At 36.7% G+C, this 18411-nt stretch overlaps 1 protein-coding gene across 1 annotated transcript in view; it reads right to left on the bottom strand.

Moving 5' to 3' along the window:
• Window positions 1-3756: 3756 nt before the first annotated feature.
• The window catches only part of LOC126190126 (ileal sodium/bile acid cotransporter-like), a 228606-nt gene continuing 213951 nt past the window's right edge, over window positions 3757-18411 (bottom strand). Inside the window, exons 5-7 of the mRNA XM_049930996.1 lie at window positions 8568-8830; window positions 7100-7286; window positions 3757-5932 (exon numbers count right to left, since the gene is read on the bottom strand). Of these exons, the coding sequence (XP_049786953.1) occupies window positions 5739-5932; window positions 7100-7286; window positions 8568-8830 (644 nt within the window). The 3' untranslated portion in view covers window positions 3757-5738. The remainder of the gene's footprint in view (window positions 5933-7099; window positions 7287-8567; window positions 8831-18411) is intronic.

Raw genomic sequence — 18411 nt, forward strand, 5'->3', positions numbered from 1 at the left:
TGGTCCTTAGTGGTGACTGATGGACTCAAAACAAATATTGAAACAAAAATCTAAGCATATAGGCATTTCACAATTGGTGGACTGCACTCATTCTTTCCAGACATTTTAAAAGCTGTGTTGTACAAGATTGTTCAGGTAGGTGTGATCTATAAAAAAGTGTGTGCCATGTGGGTTCCTTTAATTTTGTCAGGCCGAATGAATAGCAACTACACTAATATTTCTCAGTCACTATGAAATGTGACGGTGATAAATTTTTGAATCGCATCGTCACTGGTGATGAGACGTGGATATCATATATCACACCAGAAATAAAGTGCAAGTCAATGGAATGGCATAGTTCACAATCCCCAACAAAACCGAAAAAAGCAAAAATAATTTTGGGGACCAGAAAGATTGTGGCTATGCTGGTTTGGGATCACACGGGTATCATGCTCATCAACTACAAGCCTATAGGTGAGACCATAAATGCAAAACCCTACTGTCACATACATCAATGACTTTGCTGTGCCATTAAAAACAAGCAGCACAAAATGTTAATCAGTGGAATCAACCACCTTCATGATAAAGCATGTCTGCATGCACCAGGAGTGACACAGGACTTGCTGCGGTGGTTTCAGTGGGAAATGTTTCAATGTCCACCATACAGTCTGGACTCAGCCCCAAGTGAGTATCACTTATTCCCCAAATTAGAAGATTTTTTGAATGGACAATGCTGTGGAAGTGGTGATGAGCTTAAAGAAGTCCTTAATCAGTGGTTCATCAACTTAGTGGCAACTAAGTATGAGGAAGGCATAGAAAATCTGGTAAAACAGTACAACTAGTGCCTAAATTTGAACGGTGACTACATAGAAAAGTAGCTTGGATATCAAATTATGTATAAAATACAGTTTCATTTAATTATATCCAAAAAAAATTCTGTAGGAAAAGAATGCTCTTTACTTTCTGAACGCCATTTGTAACATTAGTAATTACATAGGCCCTACTTCTTCTGCACTAAGTAAGTGAGAAATACAATAAGTTTCCTGGAAGAAATTTTTTAGGACTTCTTCTAAGTTTAGCTTCTCTCTTTGTGAGGCTTTTTTATCATCAGATAAATGATCAAATATTTTGGTAGCAACATCCTTCAACTATTTTTGAGCTGGTCAGCTTTATTGAAGTGTAATGATGATCTTTCTTTAGTATTTAAATTAAAGACAACATTATTCTTTCGGAACTGTAATGAACTATTGATACTTACTGAGAAACAGTATTTCAGATGCCTAAAGTATGAACGTAGCTGAAGAGACAAGCTGAAAAGCATGAAAAGTAGTAGCATTTTTCAAAGTAGCTCCTTTTCTGCTACTGTAAGATATTAACTGGCCTTGTTCCAAATCCAGTTGGCTTCATGCTTGCTAAGGACTATACAGAGTTCAATGTGTAAATACATTTCATATTTTGAATGAAGCTAACAAATCTTATCATTCATGCAGATGGCTCCATGGATGGAAGATACAGCAGCCAACTACAGCAGCTTCAATGGAACTGATACAGACAGAAACTGCACTGATGATGATTCTGCCAGTGCAATACGGCTGCATGAGTTCCACATCATAAAGGCTGTAGTTCTAGTAACTGTCACTGTCATCATCTTGCTCTCTGTATGCAAAATGGTCTTCCAGCTCTTTGTCCGGTATGCTGTCAAGCACGACAAATGCTAGCAGCTACAGGTAAGAGCCCATAAGTTCTGTTGTAGCTGACACCTTCAGCTATTTCCTAAAACCTGAAAACAAACTTACATGAATATCGACTGCCAGTTGCTTCCTTCCATACAGAAAATTTAGCGCACAAGTTAGGTAAAATCTTTTCAGTGGACAATATGAAGAAGAAATCAATTGAAATATCCAGATTCCTTCCCAACTTACGTTATTATAGTGCCATTAATATTAAAATAATTATTTCTGCATATTTGAAGCTTGTCACTCTATTCATGCATTTTAATAAATGGTATTTGGTGAATTTCTCTGAGACATGCCATATTTTTGTTGCAAATGTTTCTAAAAGAGCTATAATTAAAAATGATCATTTAAACAACTTTATGAAAAATGTCGATATTTCTGTAAATTAATTCATTTTAGAAAACAGCTGTAAACTTGAGACTTTTCTATGATGTATAAAACTCATGGAGAAGCTCCAGCTGCTGTGTAGTCCAGCATCATACAAAGAAAGAGTGAGTAATTACAGATCAATACATGACACTTAATTACAATTTGATTTTATTCCATAGTGTAGCAAAAGTACGTTTCATTTATTCTGTTTTTCACAGTCATTATACATTGATTCCTTTAACAATTTATCTGCTACTTGTTTGTAGCTATTCTCCTCTGTTCCTCTCGTATTAGTTTGGGCCTATTGAATAATTAATTGACAAGTCAATAAACCTAACTGGCAAATTTATACATTAACATTAACTTTAGCCGTCTGGACCCACTGATGTATTGTGTAGGTAAAGGGCCACCAGATAAGGAGGAAGGGGGGTATTATTTTTAATAACCTCCCCCCCCCCCTCCACATTAGTTAAATTAAAAAATGTGAACCAGTAAGTTTCAGAGCCTTTGAATATAGGTTTTGTGTGTAGACATGCGATGTCATGCAAGTAGATGATTTTCTCCCTGTCATCATCCTGGCGCCGCAACAACTTTCCTAACCTAAATGCAGGATGTCTCACTGCCATGTCAGACCAGAAACCATCTTCACTGACACACTGGTAAAGTGGGCTACAAGAACTACTGTCTCTTGTGTAGGCCCACTGCTGTGCTGTGTCAGAGTCCATAAAACCATAGGAAGATGCTCTGCGGGTCCCATTCCATTGCAAGCCTTAGAAGGTATCATTTTGTTACAGAGATGTGTGAAAGTTGCACCCACAATTATGTGACATAAACTGGCTCCCATGAAATCAAAAACAACCTTGTGTAAATTAAGATTAATAAGTGGCTCTGTCACAATAGTATGCTCATGGTTACTTTGCTCACCTTTATTACACAATTATGTGGCTTGCACTATGAGCTGCCAGTATCACACAGTCAAAAATGCTGATGTGGTAAGAATTATTGTGCTGCCCCCATTTGTGTCTGTATTCGATACTTGTCACAGCAAACTACATTCTCTCTTGATATTTAAATCCAATAGTCCATCTCATTTCAATAAATACTATTCTCTATGGACTGAACGATTTCATAATCTTGTTTTGTATTATTTGTCATGTCATTAACCTTTCTTACTGAGGAATAGTGTACAGGTGAGTAATCCAAAATTTGTTCCATAGTGTAGCAACACAACCTCACATTTAATGTGTGTTTGCTGATCACTGTAGACTGATTCCTTTAACTATTTGTCTGTTACTTTTTCATAGCTATTTCCCCCTGCCCTATTTTAATATTATTTATTTGGGCAATAGAAATATCTGAAGTATGAGAAGGAGGCTGATGTTCCCACAGTCAGCAGACAGAAGATTTGCAGGTAGCAATTCTTTTACTTGCTTACAAGGAAATTGTAACAGCCAGGACAGTTGATTAATTTATTTAATTTACATATCCTTAGAATAATCATTAACACTGCAAAGATACTGATCCACAGCACACTACTTTTGAAAGGTGAAGTTTTGCTATTGTTGAAGAAAGCATTTAAATGAGGAAATAAATCTAAAAAACTAAAAAAAAAAAGAATAATGGAACCAAAATTGTGGAATTGAGTGCATGCTTTTCTCAATAAGTTAGCCAGTAAAATCAACCAATTTATTTCAGTAGCTCTCTGACAAATCTCATTTGAAAATTCACAATTATTTCATTCTGCAACAGTTATTATGATTGTCAACGACTATCAGCTGATGTAACTAGTCTTTATTCCATGTAACATACATCTGCATAAATAAAATCTCAAAATCAAATAGCATACCATAGTTCAAAAATAACAACTACAATTTTACAGAAAGGAGCAGTTTAGGATGTCACAGTTTAACTACAATATTCCATTTACTTATTTAAATATGTCTGTGCTAGATCTTTTGTGTGTTAATTCTTCTTACTTGGGATTCAAAAATTTCATCAGATAAGTGGTTGAACATAGTTGCAGCTGCATCGTGTCATTTGCTGAGATCTATCTACTGTACAGTGTGAGAGAGTTAGTAATACAGAGAACATATATGCATATCTTTATAAATGATCATATTCATCACTAAGATACTGAGACTCAAACAAAGAAAATGTCCACAGATGAAAAATTAAGGACGGATATCACAGGTTACAACTCAGTCTTGTATGAAAATTGACTAAAATAATATGCTGAATTATAATCAGATCTTCTTGTGAATACTGTAGAAACACTTGGATGTAGAATTTAATAATCCATGTTTATTTACTTCAGTTATCCACTTCATGTACCTGGCCATTATATGAAAGAAACTACATTTCAACAATAATGCATATTAAAATATAAAAAAAGTATTTATATCTACTGTATGATATTTTGTGTGTGCTTAAAGCAGTGTTTTAATTTCAGGAATAAATATCTTGGTTTCTGATAACAGAAGTATGACTGCAACCAATGTGCCTTCACATTACCATCACAAAATCATTGTTAGTGGAATGGCACAAGTAAAACCCAAGACTTACACACCTTAAATGCAAAGCTAGTTGCATTGTGATATGGCTAAACGGTTTCTGCAGACTCTAGAATTCTGGAAATGACTGATCAATATTTCCAATAAACTATTAAACAATTTATATACAACTGTTAGCTGTATTGCCAGGTAAAAAAGTCATTCTGCAATGCAACAGTGTAATTGTTTGTAGACTGAAGCAACACTATAGCTTTTTTGACTGTTTACATTAAAACTCAAAGAAAAAAGACATAGATTGTAAGATGTTAATAAAAGTTATTAATTTTTTGGTATAATATTTCTCATTTTCTGATTTTTAACATTGAAACTGCTTATTTTGTGTTTGCCATTGCATTTGCAATTTAAATACACTTACAGTGTTAATCACTGCAAAAATTGAAATCACGTTTAAGATTCAGCACAAATAATTATGTAAAATTTCAATGCCTACTATCTCCAGTTAAATGTCCTAGTCCTTATATTCAGTTTGAAAGATTAATTACTGGAAAAGAAAATAATATTGATAAAATTAAATGTTTAGAACATATGCTGTGCACTCATTGAACTCATAGTAAAGTTATAAGCTTTTCAAATGTGGCTTTTAAAAATATTCAAATTATGTGGAGTTACAGTTAAGTATTAAAATTTTAATTCAGGACCAATTGGTTCTGGCTTCTCCATCTGTCTTTCTGTACGCCTTCCACTCCATTCTATTTCCATCACACACACACAGACACACACACAGAGAGAGAGAGAGAGAGAGAGAGAGAGAGAGAGAGAGAGAAAGAAATTATTTAACTGTTACAGACCAATAAAGTTCATATCAATTCCAGACAAAAATTTATGCATTTTCTGGAAAAGACATTTCTTTCCTAAAACAGTACATAAAATTTCACAATACAACATGTATAACTAGTGACAGTCACCAAAAATGTTAGATGTCTGGTTGAAAAATATCACAGATGGCTCATTAGTAACCACCACGAGCAGGTTTCCACATTCACAGTGCTGCCCTTCAGTGGACCACCTCAAATTATCGATTACTACACTCACAATACAAGTCATGCAAGTCATATATTCATTCTTCTATGCTTTATCACTCTTGTCAAGGATGACTAGTTGGCACCTCTGTAACTGGATGAGTAATAAGGGCCAGTTTATTGGAGGTATTCTGCTGACCCAGTGGTTCAAGTTCTGGACCTGGTCGAGACAGATCATAAACAAACCTGCGCAGTCTTCGGATTGCTATTAAGATGATCAGGGGGACAGGAGTCAGTACTGCCACTGCTACAGGCACCACTGTAAAAGAAATATTCATTGACTGAAAAAAATCTGATAGTTTTATAACTTTTCATTTACTAGTGGCAGTGTGGAAAGGTATTTATGTTATAGAACCACTAGTCTAAAATACGTCAATTATATTTACACAACACCGCTCTTTAATAACACTGTCCAGACAAAGTTAAAACATATAAACTACACCAAAACACAAGCTTTATAAGAGAGACTTTTTCAAGTAATGTTGTACAAGGTGGCCACAATAAAACTGGTGCAAAAATAGTCTGTAAGTCTGAAATGAAAAAAATTGCTCTTAGATAATAAACTGGGGAACTGTTCTTGACAGAAAATATTGGAAACAGTCTTCTTTAATAATGAAGCAGTGCTGTTTGTCAAACTTTGAGACACATGTAGCAGCTCTTTCACTGTGTGGCAGTTTGTAGACATTTGACCCTTTAATATTTCCTACAGTGAAAAATCAAAGGAAGATAGATAATGTGACCTCAGAGGTTGTCCTATCTTCACCAAACACATCATGAAATTGTGTCAAGTAAAGGTTTTGCTGTTGCCCCATCTTACTGAAAGCACCCAAACAGTTGTTCATCTTCTTTATATTATGTTGTCACAAAATACCAAAAACATTTTTGGCTCAGTTTTATTTTGGTCACTCTGCACATAGTGATGAGTAAAAAGATATATTAACGTCAAGATCCAGTCACATGATCATACTGTACTCCCTAATTTATTTTTGTTTTGCTAGTGAATATGGTTAAACACAGCCAGTTTCAACAAAGAGAAACACTGTTGTTCCCATACTTTTTCCCCATCTTTATACAATGGCTCTGTGGTATACATAATAATATTTAATATTATTAAGAGTTAATATATCTATGCAGTACAGGATAAGAGTAAAAGGAATGGATTCACAATCTGTCAGTTCTGAATTAATGGTTTTCTTCTACTGCAAGTAGGATTATTGTTTTCAGTTTTATGAGGCACTATATGTGCAGTGTACAATGGATTCCTATCTGCTGAAGTAGGTTAATGTGAGTGCCAATTTATATATTTATGTCTTCCTCCTGGAATACGAAGTATGGATGTCTGTAAATACAAATAGTTGTCATCTCACTGTGTGATGGTATTTATGTAATGTATTTCTCTGGCAATGTTCTGAAATAAGATAGATACCTGTAGTAAGGTCTGCTTCAGGTTGACCCAACGAGAATCTGAGCATGAAGATGGCAATGCCTGTATTTTGTACTCCAGTCTCAATTGCAATTGCTATTATGTCCTCTGATGGCTGTCGGAAAACTCTGGCAGCCAGAAATCCAGAGAAAAATCCTATCCAAGGAAGACCCATACCCGCCAACAGTATCTAAAATTGAGCAAATAATCAGTAATTATACAGTCATCACTTCTTGTGTTTTTACAGATTCACAGAAAGCATTAGATAATTCAAGCCAAATACAAGTATGCAGATAGATACATTACTGTTCTTTCTTAATTTAGATGCCATAACGTTAGTGTGCAGATGTTGCACTATTTCGATTTAGAATCTTACCTTAATAACTTGTAGGGCCATGGCGTTAGATAATGGCACCAATGAGCCCACCTTGATGCTGGCAATGAAAATTGCAAACTGTGTCTGGCACACAATGAGATGCGGAATGGAAGGGGGGTGAGGAGGGGGGTCCTTAGTGTAGGAGATAGATTGCAGAAAGAGTGAGACTGCAGATAAAACACTGTGGATGTATATTAAAGCAGTGAATGGGAAGCATGATGACAGGGATCAAGATGGGCATTTGACAATGAGTTAGTGAAGATTGAGGCCAGGAGGATTGTGGGATTAAAGTACGTACAGTTGCAACAATTCCCATCTTCATAATTTGGAGAAGTTGGTGTTAGGGGAGGGTGGAGGATCCAGATGGCATGAGCTTTCCTCAGAAAGTAAGATGATACTAGCCTCAATGTACAAATTTACACCCTTTATTTATCATTTGCAATTTAACGAGTAAGATAATAATTAGTGTGCTTTTACTACAGTTATAATCAGTATTTTTACTGCTTTTACATGCCTTGAACAAATTGTTCAAAATTAACTGATAAGACTGCTTTATTATAAGAAATCAAACAGTAGAAAATCCAGGGCGGATTGTAACAATATTAGAGAAGGAAAGTTGCTACTCACCATATAGCAGTGATGCTGAGTTGCCATAGGCACAAGAAAAAGATTCACACAATTACAGCTTTCGGCCATTAAGGCCTTTGTCAACAATAGACACACATATACACACTGCAGAGTGGTTTCAGCTGCCAGAGACTGCAGACATGTGTGCGAGTTGCATTTGTTGGAGAGAGAGAGAGAGAGAGAGAGAGAGAGAGAGAGAGAGAGAGAGAGAGAGAGAGTGTCTATTGTTGACAAAGGCCTTAATGGTCGAAAGCTACAATTGTGTGAATATTTTTGTTGTGCCTATGGCGACTCAGCATCTCCGCTATATGGTGAGTAGCAACTTTCCTTCTCTAATAGTGTTATTATAAGAAATTATAAAGATAATTTATCTATACAACAGGCATAATAAAAAACTATTTTCTCATAGCCATGTCACATTCATAACAATATTACACAATTTTTATGCAGACATAAAGTAGCACTTACTTGCCAAGAAAATAGATGAAAAAGATAGTAGTTGGTGATGATTGCAAATATCACGATAAATATGATAAGCAATGCAGCAAAAGGTTTGAGAATCTTCACCATAAATTTTGAAACTTTTGGTAAAAATTTTTGTAGAAGTAGACCAATAAATAATGGAATTAGTAAACCAAATGCAATTGTCCCAATTCGTACATAAGGAATAGTGATCTGAGCCTGGGAAAATATTGTATGGCCAAGAGAAAAGATCCACAGAGGCATCATAGCTGAAACATAGACAACACAGAGTGAATATAACATTTTATACACAAATGCAGAAAAGTACATAAAATGTAGGATGTACTTTGTCTCCAAAGCACCCTGGAATTCTTTTAAGTCTGAATAGAATAGTCAGGGCAGTACACACAGTATTCAGTAAAATGTAACACTCTGCCAGTATAAAAGAACAGTAGCTTATAAAGATAATTTGTTTACAGCGTGTCCCAAGAAAATACCGACAAACTTTATAGACAGTTTCTTTACACATAAATAAATAAAAAATGCTTTCAACATTGCAGCACAGTCAGCGATCGTGGTAATCTAATATCATCTAATCGATTGCAATCGAGGCTGATATATTAAATAAAAAATGTGCAATAAACATGAGCTCTATAATGCATACTTTAATAGCTATGACCACTTGTTCATTTTTGTTAGTTTGAAACGCATCTCTCCTAATGAACAAGTGCACATAGCTCCTAAGGTATGCACTATAGAGACCTTGTTCACTATACATTTTTTTCTTGTTTTTGTATAAATCACTCACTCCAGGAAGATACTCAGTGCAGTGGCTCATGGGAGCACCATAATCAACAAAAATTACGAGATGTTGTATGACGCTGGACCAATATTAACTTGTTGTTTGGCTGCTATCTACCTGAGCTCACATACAGTGGAATGTATACTGCTTTGCATCATGTATTGTTAACACCAAATGTCACATTTGTTTTTGTACACAAAAGCAAATGACACACTAAACTTATTTCATAATATTCCTTTAGTGTTTCATGCTCAAGTTTTTTTTCTTTGCTGTAGATATTATTTGACCATGAGTGGAAACTTTGGGAGCTGTCATGGGAAAGTGGTGAGATGTATTGTAGGAGCTGCAGTAAATGGTTTCACTGGAGGGAATGTAGTGGGGAGGACTCTGTGGAGGTCACTGTGGCCCTCTCATGGAACTGCAGAATATGTGGCAGTATTAGGTTAATCGAGGAACAGGAAGGCAAAATCTGTGCCTTTCAGGCACAGTTGAATCACAGTAGGATGAGAGAAGGTAGTAGTGAGGAGTGTGGTTGGGAACTGGTGGTTGGTAGGAGTGCTAGCAGGAGAAGAATGCAGACTGACAGCTCTGTTGTGTCTACCAGCAACAGGTTCCAGGTGCCAGAGTTGAGGAGAGAGGAGCCTTAAGATGATGTAGGAATGGGATATGTGCAGCAAACTCTGCCAATGAGCAAGAATGATAGGAATGGCACATATATTATGAGAGAGTATACTGCCACCAGGCAGCAGTCATGGTAGATGTATAAGCCCTCAATTACAGGAGAAGTTAGGGCAGGAGTATCAAGTCACCAACATTTTCAAGCCAAATGCTGGGCTGGATCAGATGAATGAGGATTTAGGACTTTTGTGCATGAATTTCACAAAAGATGATCAGGTATCAGTAGTGGGTGGGTCAGAGAGGAGCTTATGTAGGGATAGGACAAACAACATAGGTAAGATAGCTTCCCTAACTGGTGCCACCAATGTGAGCACAATAGAGCTGTTCCTCTGATGTGATCAGCCGTGTCTTGGCAGTGCTGTACAACGAGTTAATGCAGAGCTGGAAATGGCACTGATGACTGCTGGCTGACACATACTGCACTGGTGTTAGTGGGAACTATCAGGAGATGGGGCTGTGTTAGGTATAGTCTACACCTCAACGGATTTGGGAAAGGGAGGTGGTGATCATTAGTAAGAGTATAGTGGGTGGATATGGAACCACACATGGCCAAATACCTCTTCTTGTGAGCAGGAGAACTAGACCTTTTCTTTAGTATACACTCTTACAAGTGTCTCAAGCAGCTTATAGATTTTTGCATCATGTATACAGAAAATAGAATATACCACACTGGAGTGCACAAGCACAAAGGAAAGTTGCTCAGAATTATCTATTATTCATCAAAATGTGCAGTCCATTAAAAATAATGTACATCAGCCTGAAGTTGAATTACTGTCCTTAAACAGTATGATAGTATTCAGTACATGAGCACTGGTGTACAAATGATGAATTGCAGCATATATCACTATCCTCATTTGAATGTGCATGTTGCTATTACAGAATTACCTTATAGGGTGGGGGATCATGTATTTGTATCACGAGTGGTACACATTTTAAAGCTAGAGAAAATCTGTCCACAATTAACATAGCTAAATATTGTTAATTGGCAGCCACTGAACTAACAAAGTTAGACATCTACTAAGAAGTTAATAATTCTGTGTGTTTACTGCACACCTAGTTGTAATGTGAACACTTTTTCAACAAATTAACTGAAGTCCCGGAAAAATCCTGTCACCAAAACTAACAAAATAATATTGAAAATATGAACATTAACTCAGGTGTTCAGGGTGAAATTAGCAATAACTTTATTAATATTTTGAGCACTTCTGATGTGGCACAAATAGTAGACACTGCTATGACAGTATCAAAAAGTTCAGCTTTAATTTTAGACCATGTACTTATGGACATTGACAGGGAAAATTGTAAAGTATTTATAAGAGATCTTGGCACTTAAGATCATTACTGTTAGATAACAAAGCTAAAGACAGGTTTGATAAAACCTGCAAGAATGCTGAACTATAAAAGGAGTTTTATATGAACACAGGATACATACTTTTTCAAAGGAATTGGCAAATCAAACATGGATGAAATTCATATGGAAAAAAAGCTGATGCTAAGTTCTTCTAAATTCTGCACATTGTTTAAATTAATCTTTGGGGAGGCACTTCCAAAATTAGTCATTTCAATTGCAGCAACTAAGGAAAATAGATGGATAACTGCAGGTATTAGAAAGTCCTCATTGACATTTAAAGTTCTCAGTTTTTTGCAAGAGCACTACACTAATTCATAATTCCTAGAGCACTATCACCAGTATTAAAAAATATATACAAGGGTGTACTGCTTTCTGAAAAAATCATTCACTGACAAAATAACATATAATGCACAAAATAAAAGTGAAGAACTGTGATGTAGTGTAAAACAAAAAACTGGGAAAAGCAGACAAGTATAATACCACACAAATTAAAGATAGGAAATAGAAAGTCCTATGGAATAAGCATATTTTGCAAATGATTATTTCTCTGCTATTGAGGAGAAGCTACAGTAAAATCTTCCTATGACACACATAGCACCCACACTAACCTATGAAGCAAGCACAATGATGATGTTTCCCACAACAGAGCTTGAAGTCAGGGAGACAATACAACAATTAAAAAATAAGAAGTCTGCAAGCATCGAAGATGTTCCCATCTCTGTTCTGAAGACATGCATAGATAGTATTCAAGCACAATTACAAACATAATAAACAAGTCTTCAGTTCAGTTATTTTCCCAGAGTACCTACAGCATCCATGAGTGGTGGCCTTACTGAAGGAAGGTAATGTAAAAAGCATTGAAAACTACTGGCCGGTATTACTATCATCTTCATTCTCAAAAATAATTTAATCAGTCATGAAAGAGAGATAATAAGTTATATGAGTAAACATACACTTTGGTTGCTGAAGTGGGAGAAGCACAATATTGGCCATTACAGAGTTTACAAAAGTAGTACTTGAAGCTCTTGATAGGAATGACTGTGTTACAGGCATTTTCTTAGACTTTTCCAAAATTTTTGACATTGTCAGCCATAAAATAATACTAAGCAAGCTACAAGCACTAGCTTAAGAAGAAGAACAGTGAATGAGTGGTTCCAGTCTCACTTGGAATCGAGTGCAAAATGTGGAAATAGTTCACTTGTCTGCTGCTGATAAATTTTTAGTAAAACGACTGTCAGACAAGAAACACATAAGAAAGAGATATTCCTCAGGATAGTGTATAGAGTGCAATTCTGTTCTTAATATATATATCAATAACTTTCCCGACACTGGAAAAAAGTGGAAAGTGAAGAAGCTATTCTCTTTCCTGATAACAGCAACATCATAGTCAACTGATAAAACACCAGAACTTCTGTTATATAAAGTAAATGAACCCATTAATATTGTTTACAGTTGGGCAGTATGTAATAAATTGATTCAGGTTTTTATTAGTCGCTGACCACATGTAGCAGAATAGGCCTTACTTTGATATACAACAACAATCACTATATTAATTACTGTTCATGTTGCATGTACAAATAATTTTTCCTGTATTAACCTGTTGTATGGAGCTGTATCATACTCCTAAAACTCAATTTCTCCACCACTCATATCCAAGAATTCTCCTAAACTGTAAAATGGATTGTTTATTAACTATTTACACAACTTACTTTTCAAACTGTTGAAAAGCGTATTGATTGCAGAATGTGGCAATCTGTTAAAAAATTTTAAACAGTTCACTTTGTGACAGTGGCCTGTTTTGTCAGCCCCTGCCTAGGAATGTCTATACACATCTTGCTTCTTGTGTCAACTTCCATATATATGAATGATGCATAGATATGAAGATTTGTCACTGCCATTATTTTGATCTTAATGAATAAAGCACAGCAGTGTTCCCTAGGACCAATTTTACACATTATTCATAGCACCTTTTTCTGAATCAGTAATACATTGCTGACGTGACTTGACTAAAACAGTCCAAAGTAAGCTATCCTCAGAAATTCATTTCTTATTAAATCAGGTAATTTCCATAAGAGGTAGGACACCCTTGATATCTTGCTGCAGATGTGATTAATATGGGGTTGCCAGTTTAGTTTGGAATCAATAAGTATTCACAAGGAGTTTTACAGATTTTGCTGCTACATCTTTAATTAGTCCCGGCAGGAGGTGTTGAGTTTTCTCAGGATTGCACAGTAGTTTATTAGATGAGGACCAGTTTAGCATTAAGGAGAGAGTATCCCGTGATTTCTGGCATAACCCCAACATATCTTGATTTGTGGTGATTGGAGTCATGTCGTCCACATAACAGATAATTGAAGCTATTCTCTATCCTGATAACAGCAACATCATAGTCAACTGATAAAACACCAGAACTCCTGTTATATGAAGTAAATGAACCCATTAATATTGTTTACAGTTGGGCAGCATGTAATAAATTGATTCAGGTTTTTATTAGTCGCTGACCACATGTAGCAGAATAGTGCCACTTTTGTCCCGGCAGGAGGTGTTGAGTTTTCTCTGGATTGCACAGTAGTTTATTAGATGAGGACCAGTTTAGCATTAAGGAGAGAGTATCCTGTGATTTCTGGCATGACCCCCAACATATCTTGATTTGTGGTGATTGGAGTCATGTCGTCCACATAACAGATAATTGACCGAAACCCAACATAATGTGGCAAATCATTGATCACTGTGATAAAGAAAAACAGTCCAAGGACAGAGCCCTGAGGAACACCAAATGTGACTTTCTTCAATATAGAATGCCTATTTTGAACTGATACATACTGTCTCCTGTTATTTAGATAAGAATTAATTATTTTCATTGCTGTATTATTTATTCCATAATACTGTAGTTTGGATAATAAGTTGTCATAGGGGATACTGTCAAAAGCCTTACTCAAACTGCAGAGTTCAGGAGAGACTGCATTCTTATTTTCAAATGCAGTTAATGTCTGATTAATAATTTCAAGGACTGCAGAAGTGTTAATTTTTTTCTTGTCGAAAACCATGTTGTCTACTACAAAAAAAGTTACTTCTTTAAGAGTACACTACTGGCCATTAAAATTGCTACACCAAGAAGAAACGCAGATGATAAACAGGTATTCATTGGACAAATATATTATACTAGAACTGACGTGTGATTACATTTTCACGCAATTTGGGTCCATAGATCCTGAGAAATCAGTACCCAGAACAACCACCTTTGGCTGTAATAACGGCCTTAATACACCTGGGCATTGAGTCAAACAGAGCTTGGATGGTGTGTACAGGTACAGCTGCCCATGCAGCTTCAACATGATACCACAGTTCATCAAGAGTAGTCACTGGCGTATTGTGACGAGCCAATTGCTCGGCCACCATTGACCAGACATTTTCATTTTCAATTGGTGAGAGATCTGGAGAATGTGCTGGCCAGGGCAGCACTCTAACATTTTCTGTATCCAGAAAGGCCCGTACAGGACCTGCAACATGCGGTCGTGCATTATCCTGCTGAAATGTAGTGTTTTGCAGGGATCGAATGAAGGGTAGAGCCACGGGTCATAACACATCTGAAATGTAATGTCCACTGTTCATAGTGCCGTCAATGCGAACAAAAAGGTGACTGAGACGTATAACCAATGGCACCCCATACCATCACGCTGGGTGATACGCCAGTATGGCATTGACGAATACATACTTCCAAAGTGTGTTCACCACGATGATGCCAAACACAGATGCGACCATCATGATGCTGTAAACAGAACCTGGATTCGTCAGAAAAAATGACGTTTTGCCATTCATGCACGCAGGTTCGTCATTGAGTACAGCATGGCAGGCATTCCTGTCTGTGATTCACCATCATAGGTAACTGCAGCCATGGTCTCTGAGCTGATAGTCCATGCTGCTGCAAACGTCGTCGAATGTTCGTGCAGATGGTTGTTGTCTTGCAAACTTTCCCATCTGTTGACTCAGGGATGGAGACGTGGCTGCACGATCCATTACAGCCATGTGGATGGCTGTCATGTCGACTGCTAGTGATACGAGGCCGTTGGGATCCAGCACGGCATTCCATATTACCCTCCTGAACCCACCGATTCCATATTCTGCTAACAGTCATTGGATCTCGACCAACGCGAGCAGCAATGTCACGATACGATAAACTGTAATTGTGATAGGCTACAATCCAACCTTTATCAAAGTCGGAAATGTGATGGTACGCATTTCTCCGCCTTACACGAGGCATCACAACAATGTTTCACCAGGCAACGGAGGTCAACTGCTGTTTGTGTATGAGAAATCGGTTGGAAACTTTCCTCATGTCAGTATGTTGCAGGTGTTGCCACCGGCGCCAACCTTGTGCGAATTCTCTGAAAAGATAATCATTTGCACATCACAGCATCTTCTTCCTGACAGTTAAATTTTGCATCTGTAGCACGTCATCTTTGTGGTGTAGCAATTTTAATGGCCAGTAGTGTAGTTACTAAGCTGCATGTGAAAAACAGCTTCAGATACTTTGGAAAAGATTCTAACAATGGACTTGGGCCTGTAGTTCTCAGCAAGATGACTTTCCCCTTCTTTATACAGATACAACTTTTGAAATGTTGAATTTTTTCAGGGAAAACTCCAAATTCTAGACATTCATAAGAAGAGCAGACGGTTTACAAATAAGGTGTATTGTCCTTTTTGTTTTGTAATTAGACAGCCAATAATAGTCCATGCTTTTTAAGTCAGAAAATTTTGAAACAGCATTAACTATATCTAGGGGTGTGACAAGGTCCCAATGGAATTCATATCTTGTAGGTAGCTGATTAGTAAATATATCAGTTGCTGATTTGTCTGACTGGTTAAGTGTTGGTCTTAGTTCATTTACTGTAGTTTTAAAATGTTTATTGAGCTCTTGTGACTCAAGCAGAACATCTTTTGTTTGGAAAGAAAGGGATTCTTGTGCTATAATATCCCAGGCAGCCTTACATTTGTTTGGAGCTCCTTCTAGGTAATTTTGAGAGGCAATTTGTTTGGCAAGTTTAATTTTAGCTTTTAATGTTTTTTCTGCATTTCAGGTAAGCTTTATAAGAAATGTCATAGTGCTCTGTGCCATATTTCCAAATACTTTTATACATGTTGTACAGTAAAAGCACCTATTCCCTGACACCAGCAAGGTCATCAGAGTACCATTTAAAATGTTTACATTTTCTGTTTAATTCAGAACGGTCTCTTTTCAGTGGTGTAGAAAAGCACCATAAATCAATATATGTCTTAAAGAAGTTATTGAAGAGAGTTTCAGCGGCTCATTTATTGACATATTTGTAAAAAAAGTCCCAGTTTGCATTTCTAAGGTAATCTGTGAATAACTTAACTAATCCCTCTTTCTGACCTCTAATCCATGGCTTCTTATCTACAGTCACATAATCATTATCTAACTGTGTGTAGTGGTACCTGAGGAATAGTGGATCATGATCTGCAAAACATCCATCAGCTGTGGTAACAGTGCATAGGTCTCTTGAAAAATTAACTATAATATTGCTCAAACAGGCATTCCCATGTGTTGGGCTATTGTTGTTGTTGTTGTTGTGGTCTTCAGTCCTGAGATTGGTTTGATGCAGCTCTCCATGCTACTCTATCCTGTGCAAGCTTCTTCATCTCCCAGTATCTACTGCAACCTACATCCTTCTGAATCTGCTTAGTGTATTCATCTCTTGGTCTCCCTCTACGATTTTTACCCTCCACACTGCCCTCCAATGCTAAATTTGTGATCCCTTGATGCCTCAAAACATGTCCTACCAACCGATCCCTTCTTCTAGTCAAGTTGTGCCACAAACTTCTCTTCTCCCCAATCCTATTCAATACCTCCTCATTAGTTACGTGATCTACCCACCTTATCTTCAGCATTCTTCTGTAGCACCACATTTCGAAAGCTTCTATTCTCTTCTTGTCCAAACTAGTTATCGTCCATGTTTCACTTCCATACATGGCTACACTCCATACAAATACTTTCAGAAACGACTTTCTGGCACTTAAATCTATACTCGATGTTAACAAATTCCTCTTCTTGAGAAACGCTTTCCTTGCCACTGCCAGTCTACATTTGATATCCTCTCTACTTCGACCATCATCGGTTATTTTACTCCCTAAATAGCAAAACTCCTTTACTACTTTAAGTGTCTCATTTCCTAATCTAATTCCCTCAGCATCACCCGACTTAATTTGACTACATTCCATTATCCTCGTTTTGCTTTTGTTGATGTTCATCGTATATCCTCCTTTCAAGACACTGTCCATTCCGTTCAACTGCTCTTCCAAGTCCTTTGCTGTCTCTGACAGAATTACAATGTCATCGGCGAACCTCAAAGTTTTTACTTCTTCTCCATGAATTTTAATACCTACTCCAAATTTTTCTTTTGTTTCCTTTACTGCTTGCTCAATATACAGATTGAATAACATCGGGGAGAGGCTACAACCCTGTCTTACTCCTTTCCCAACCACTGCTTCCCTTTCATGCCCCTCGACTCTTATAACTGCCATCTGGTTTCTGTACAGGGCTATTGTTAATACAATATAAATGTAATGATCGAGTACATTCAAAAATGTTTTTGTGTTGGACTCTTCTGAGCTGGACAAATCGATGTTGAAATTACCACATTCTGCAACATTTATCTCAAGTTTTAAATTTCTACACGCCATTTGTTCAAATTTCTCAAAAAATAAATTAACATCCCATTTGGAAATCTATACAAACTGACAGTTATCATATTCTGATTCATCAGTCTAACAACTAAATTCTCCAATTAACTCAGAGGAATATGAGCTTATATCTATTTTAGAAAATTTTATGTATTGTCTGATAAATATTGCAACCCCCTCATTTTTTTCTCCTGTTCCTGCACACAGTAGCTGCCAGAATGTACTCATTAGGTACAAAAAAAATCTACTTGCTTTTCTGTAAGCCAATGTTCACAGACACACTATAAAGGCACATTTGCATGCCGAGCGTGAGTTTCCTC

This window comes from Schistocerca cancellata, chromosome 1, assembly GCF_023864275.1.
Source record: "Schistocerca cancellata isolate TAMUIC-IGC-003103 chromosome 1, iqSchCanc2.1, whole genome shotgun sequence".
Lineage (NCBI taxonomy): Eukaryota > Metazoa > Arthropoda > Insecta > Orthoptera > Acrididae > Schistocerca > Schistocerca cancellata.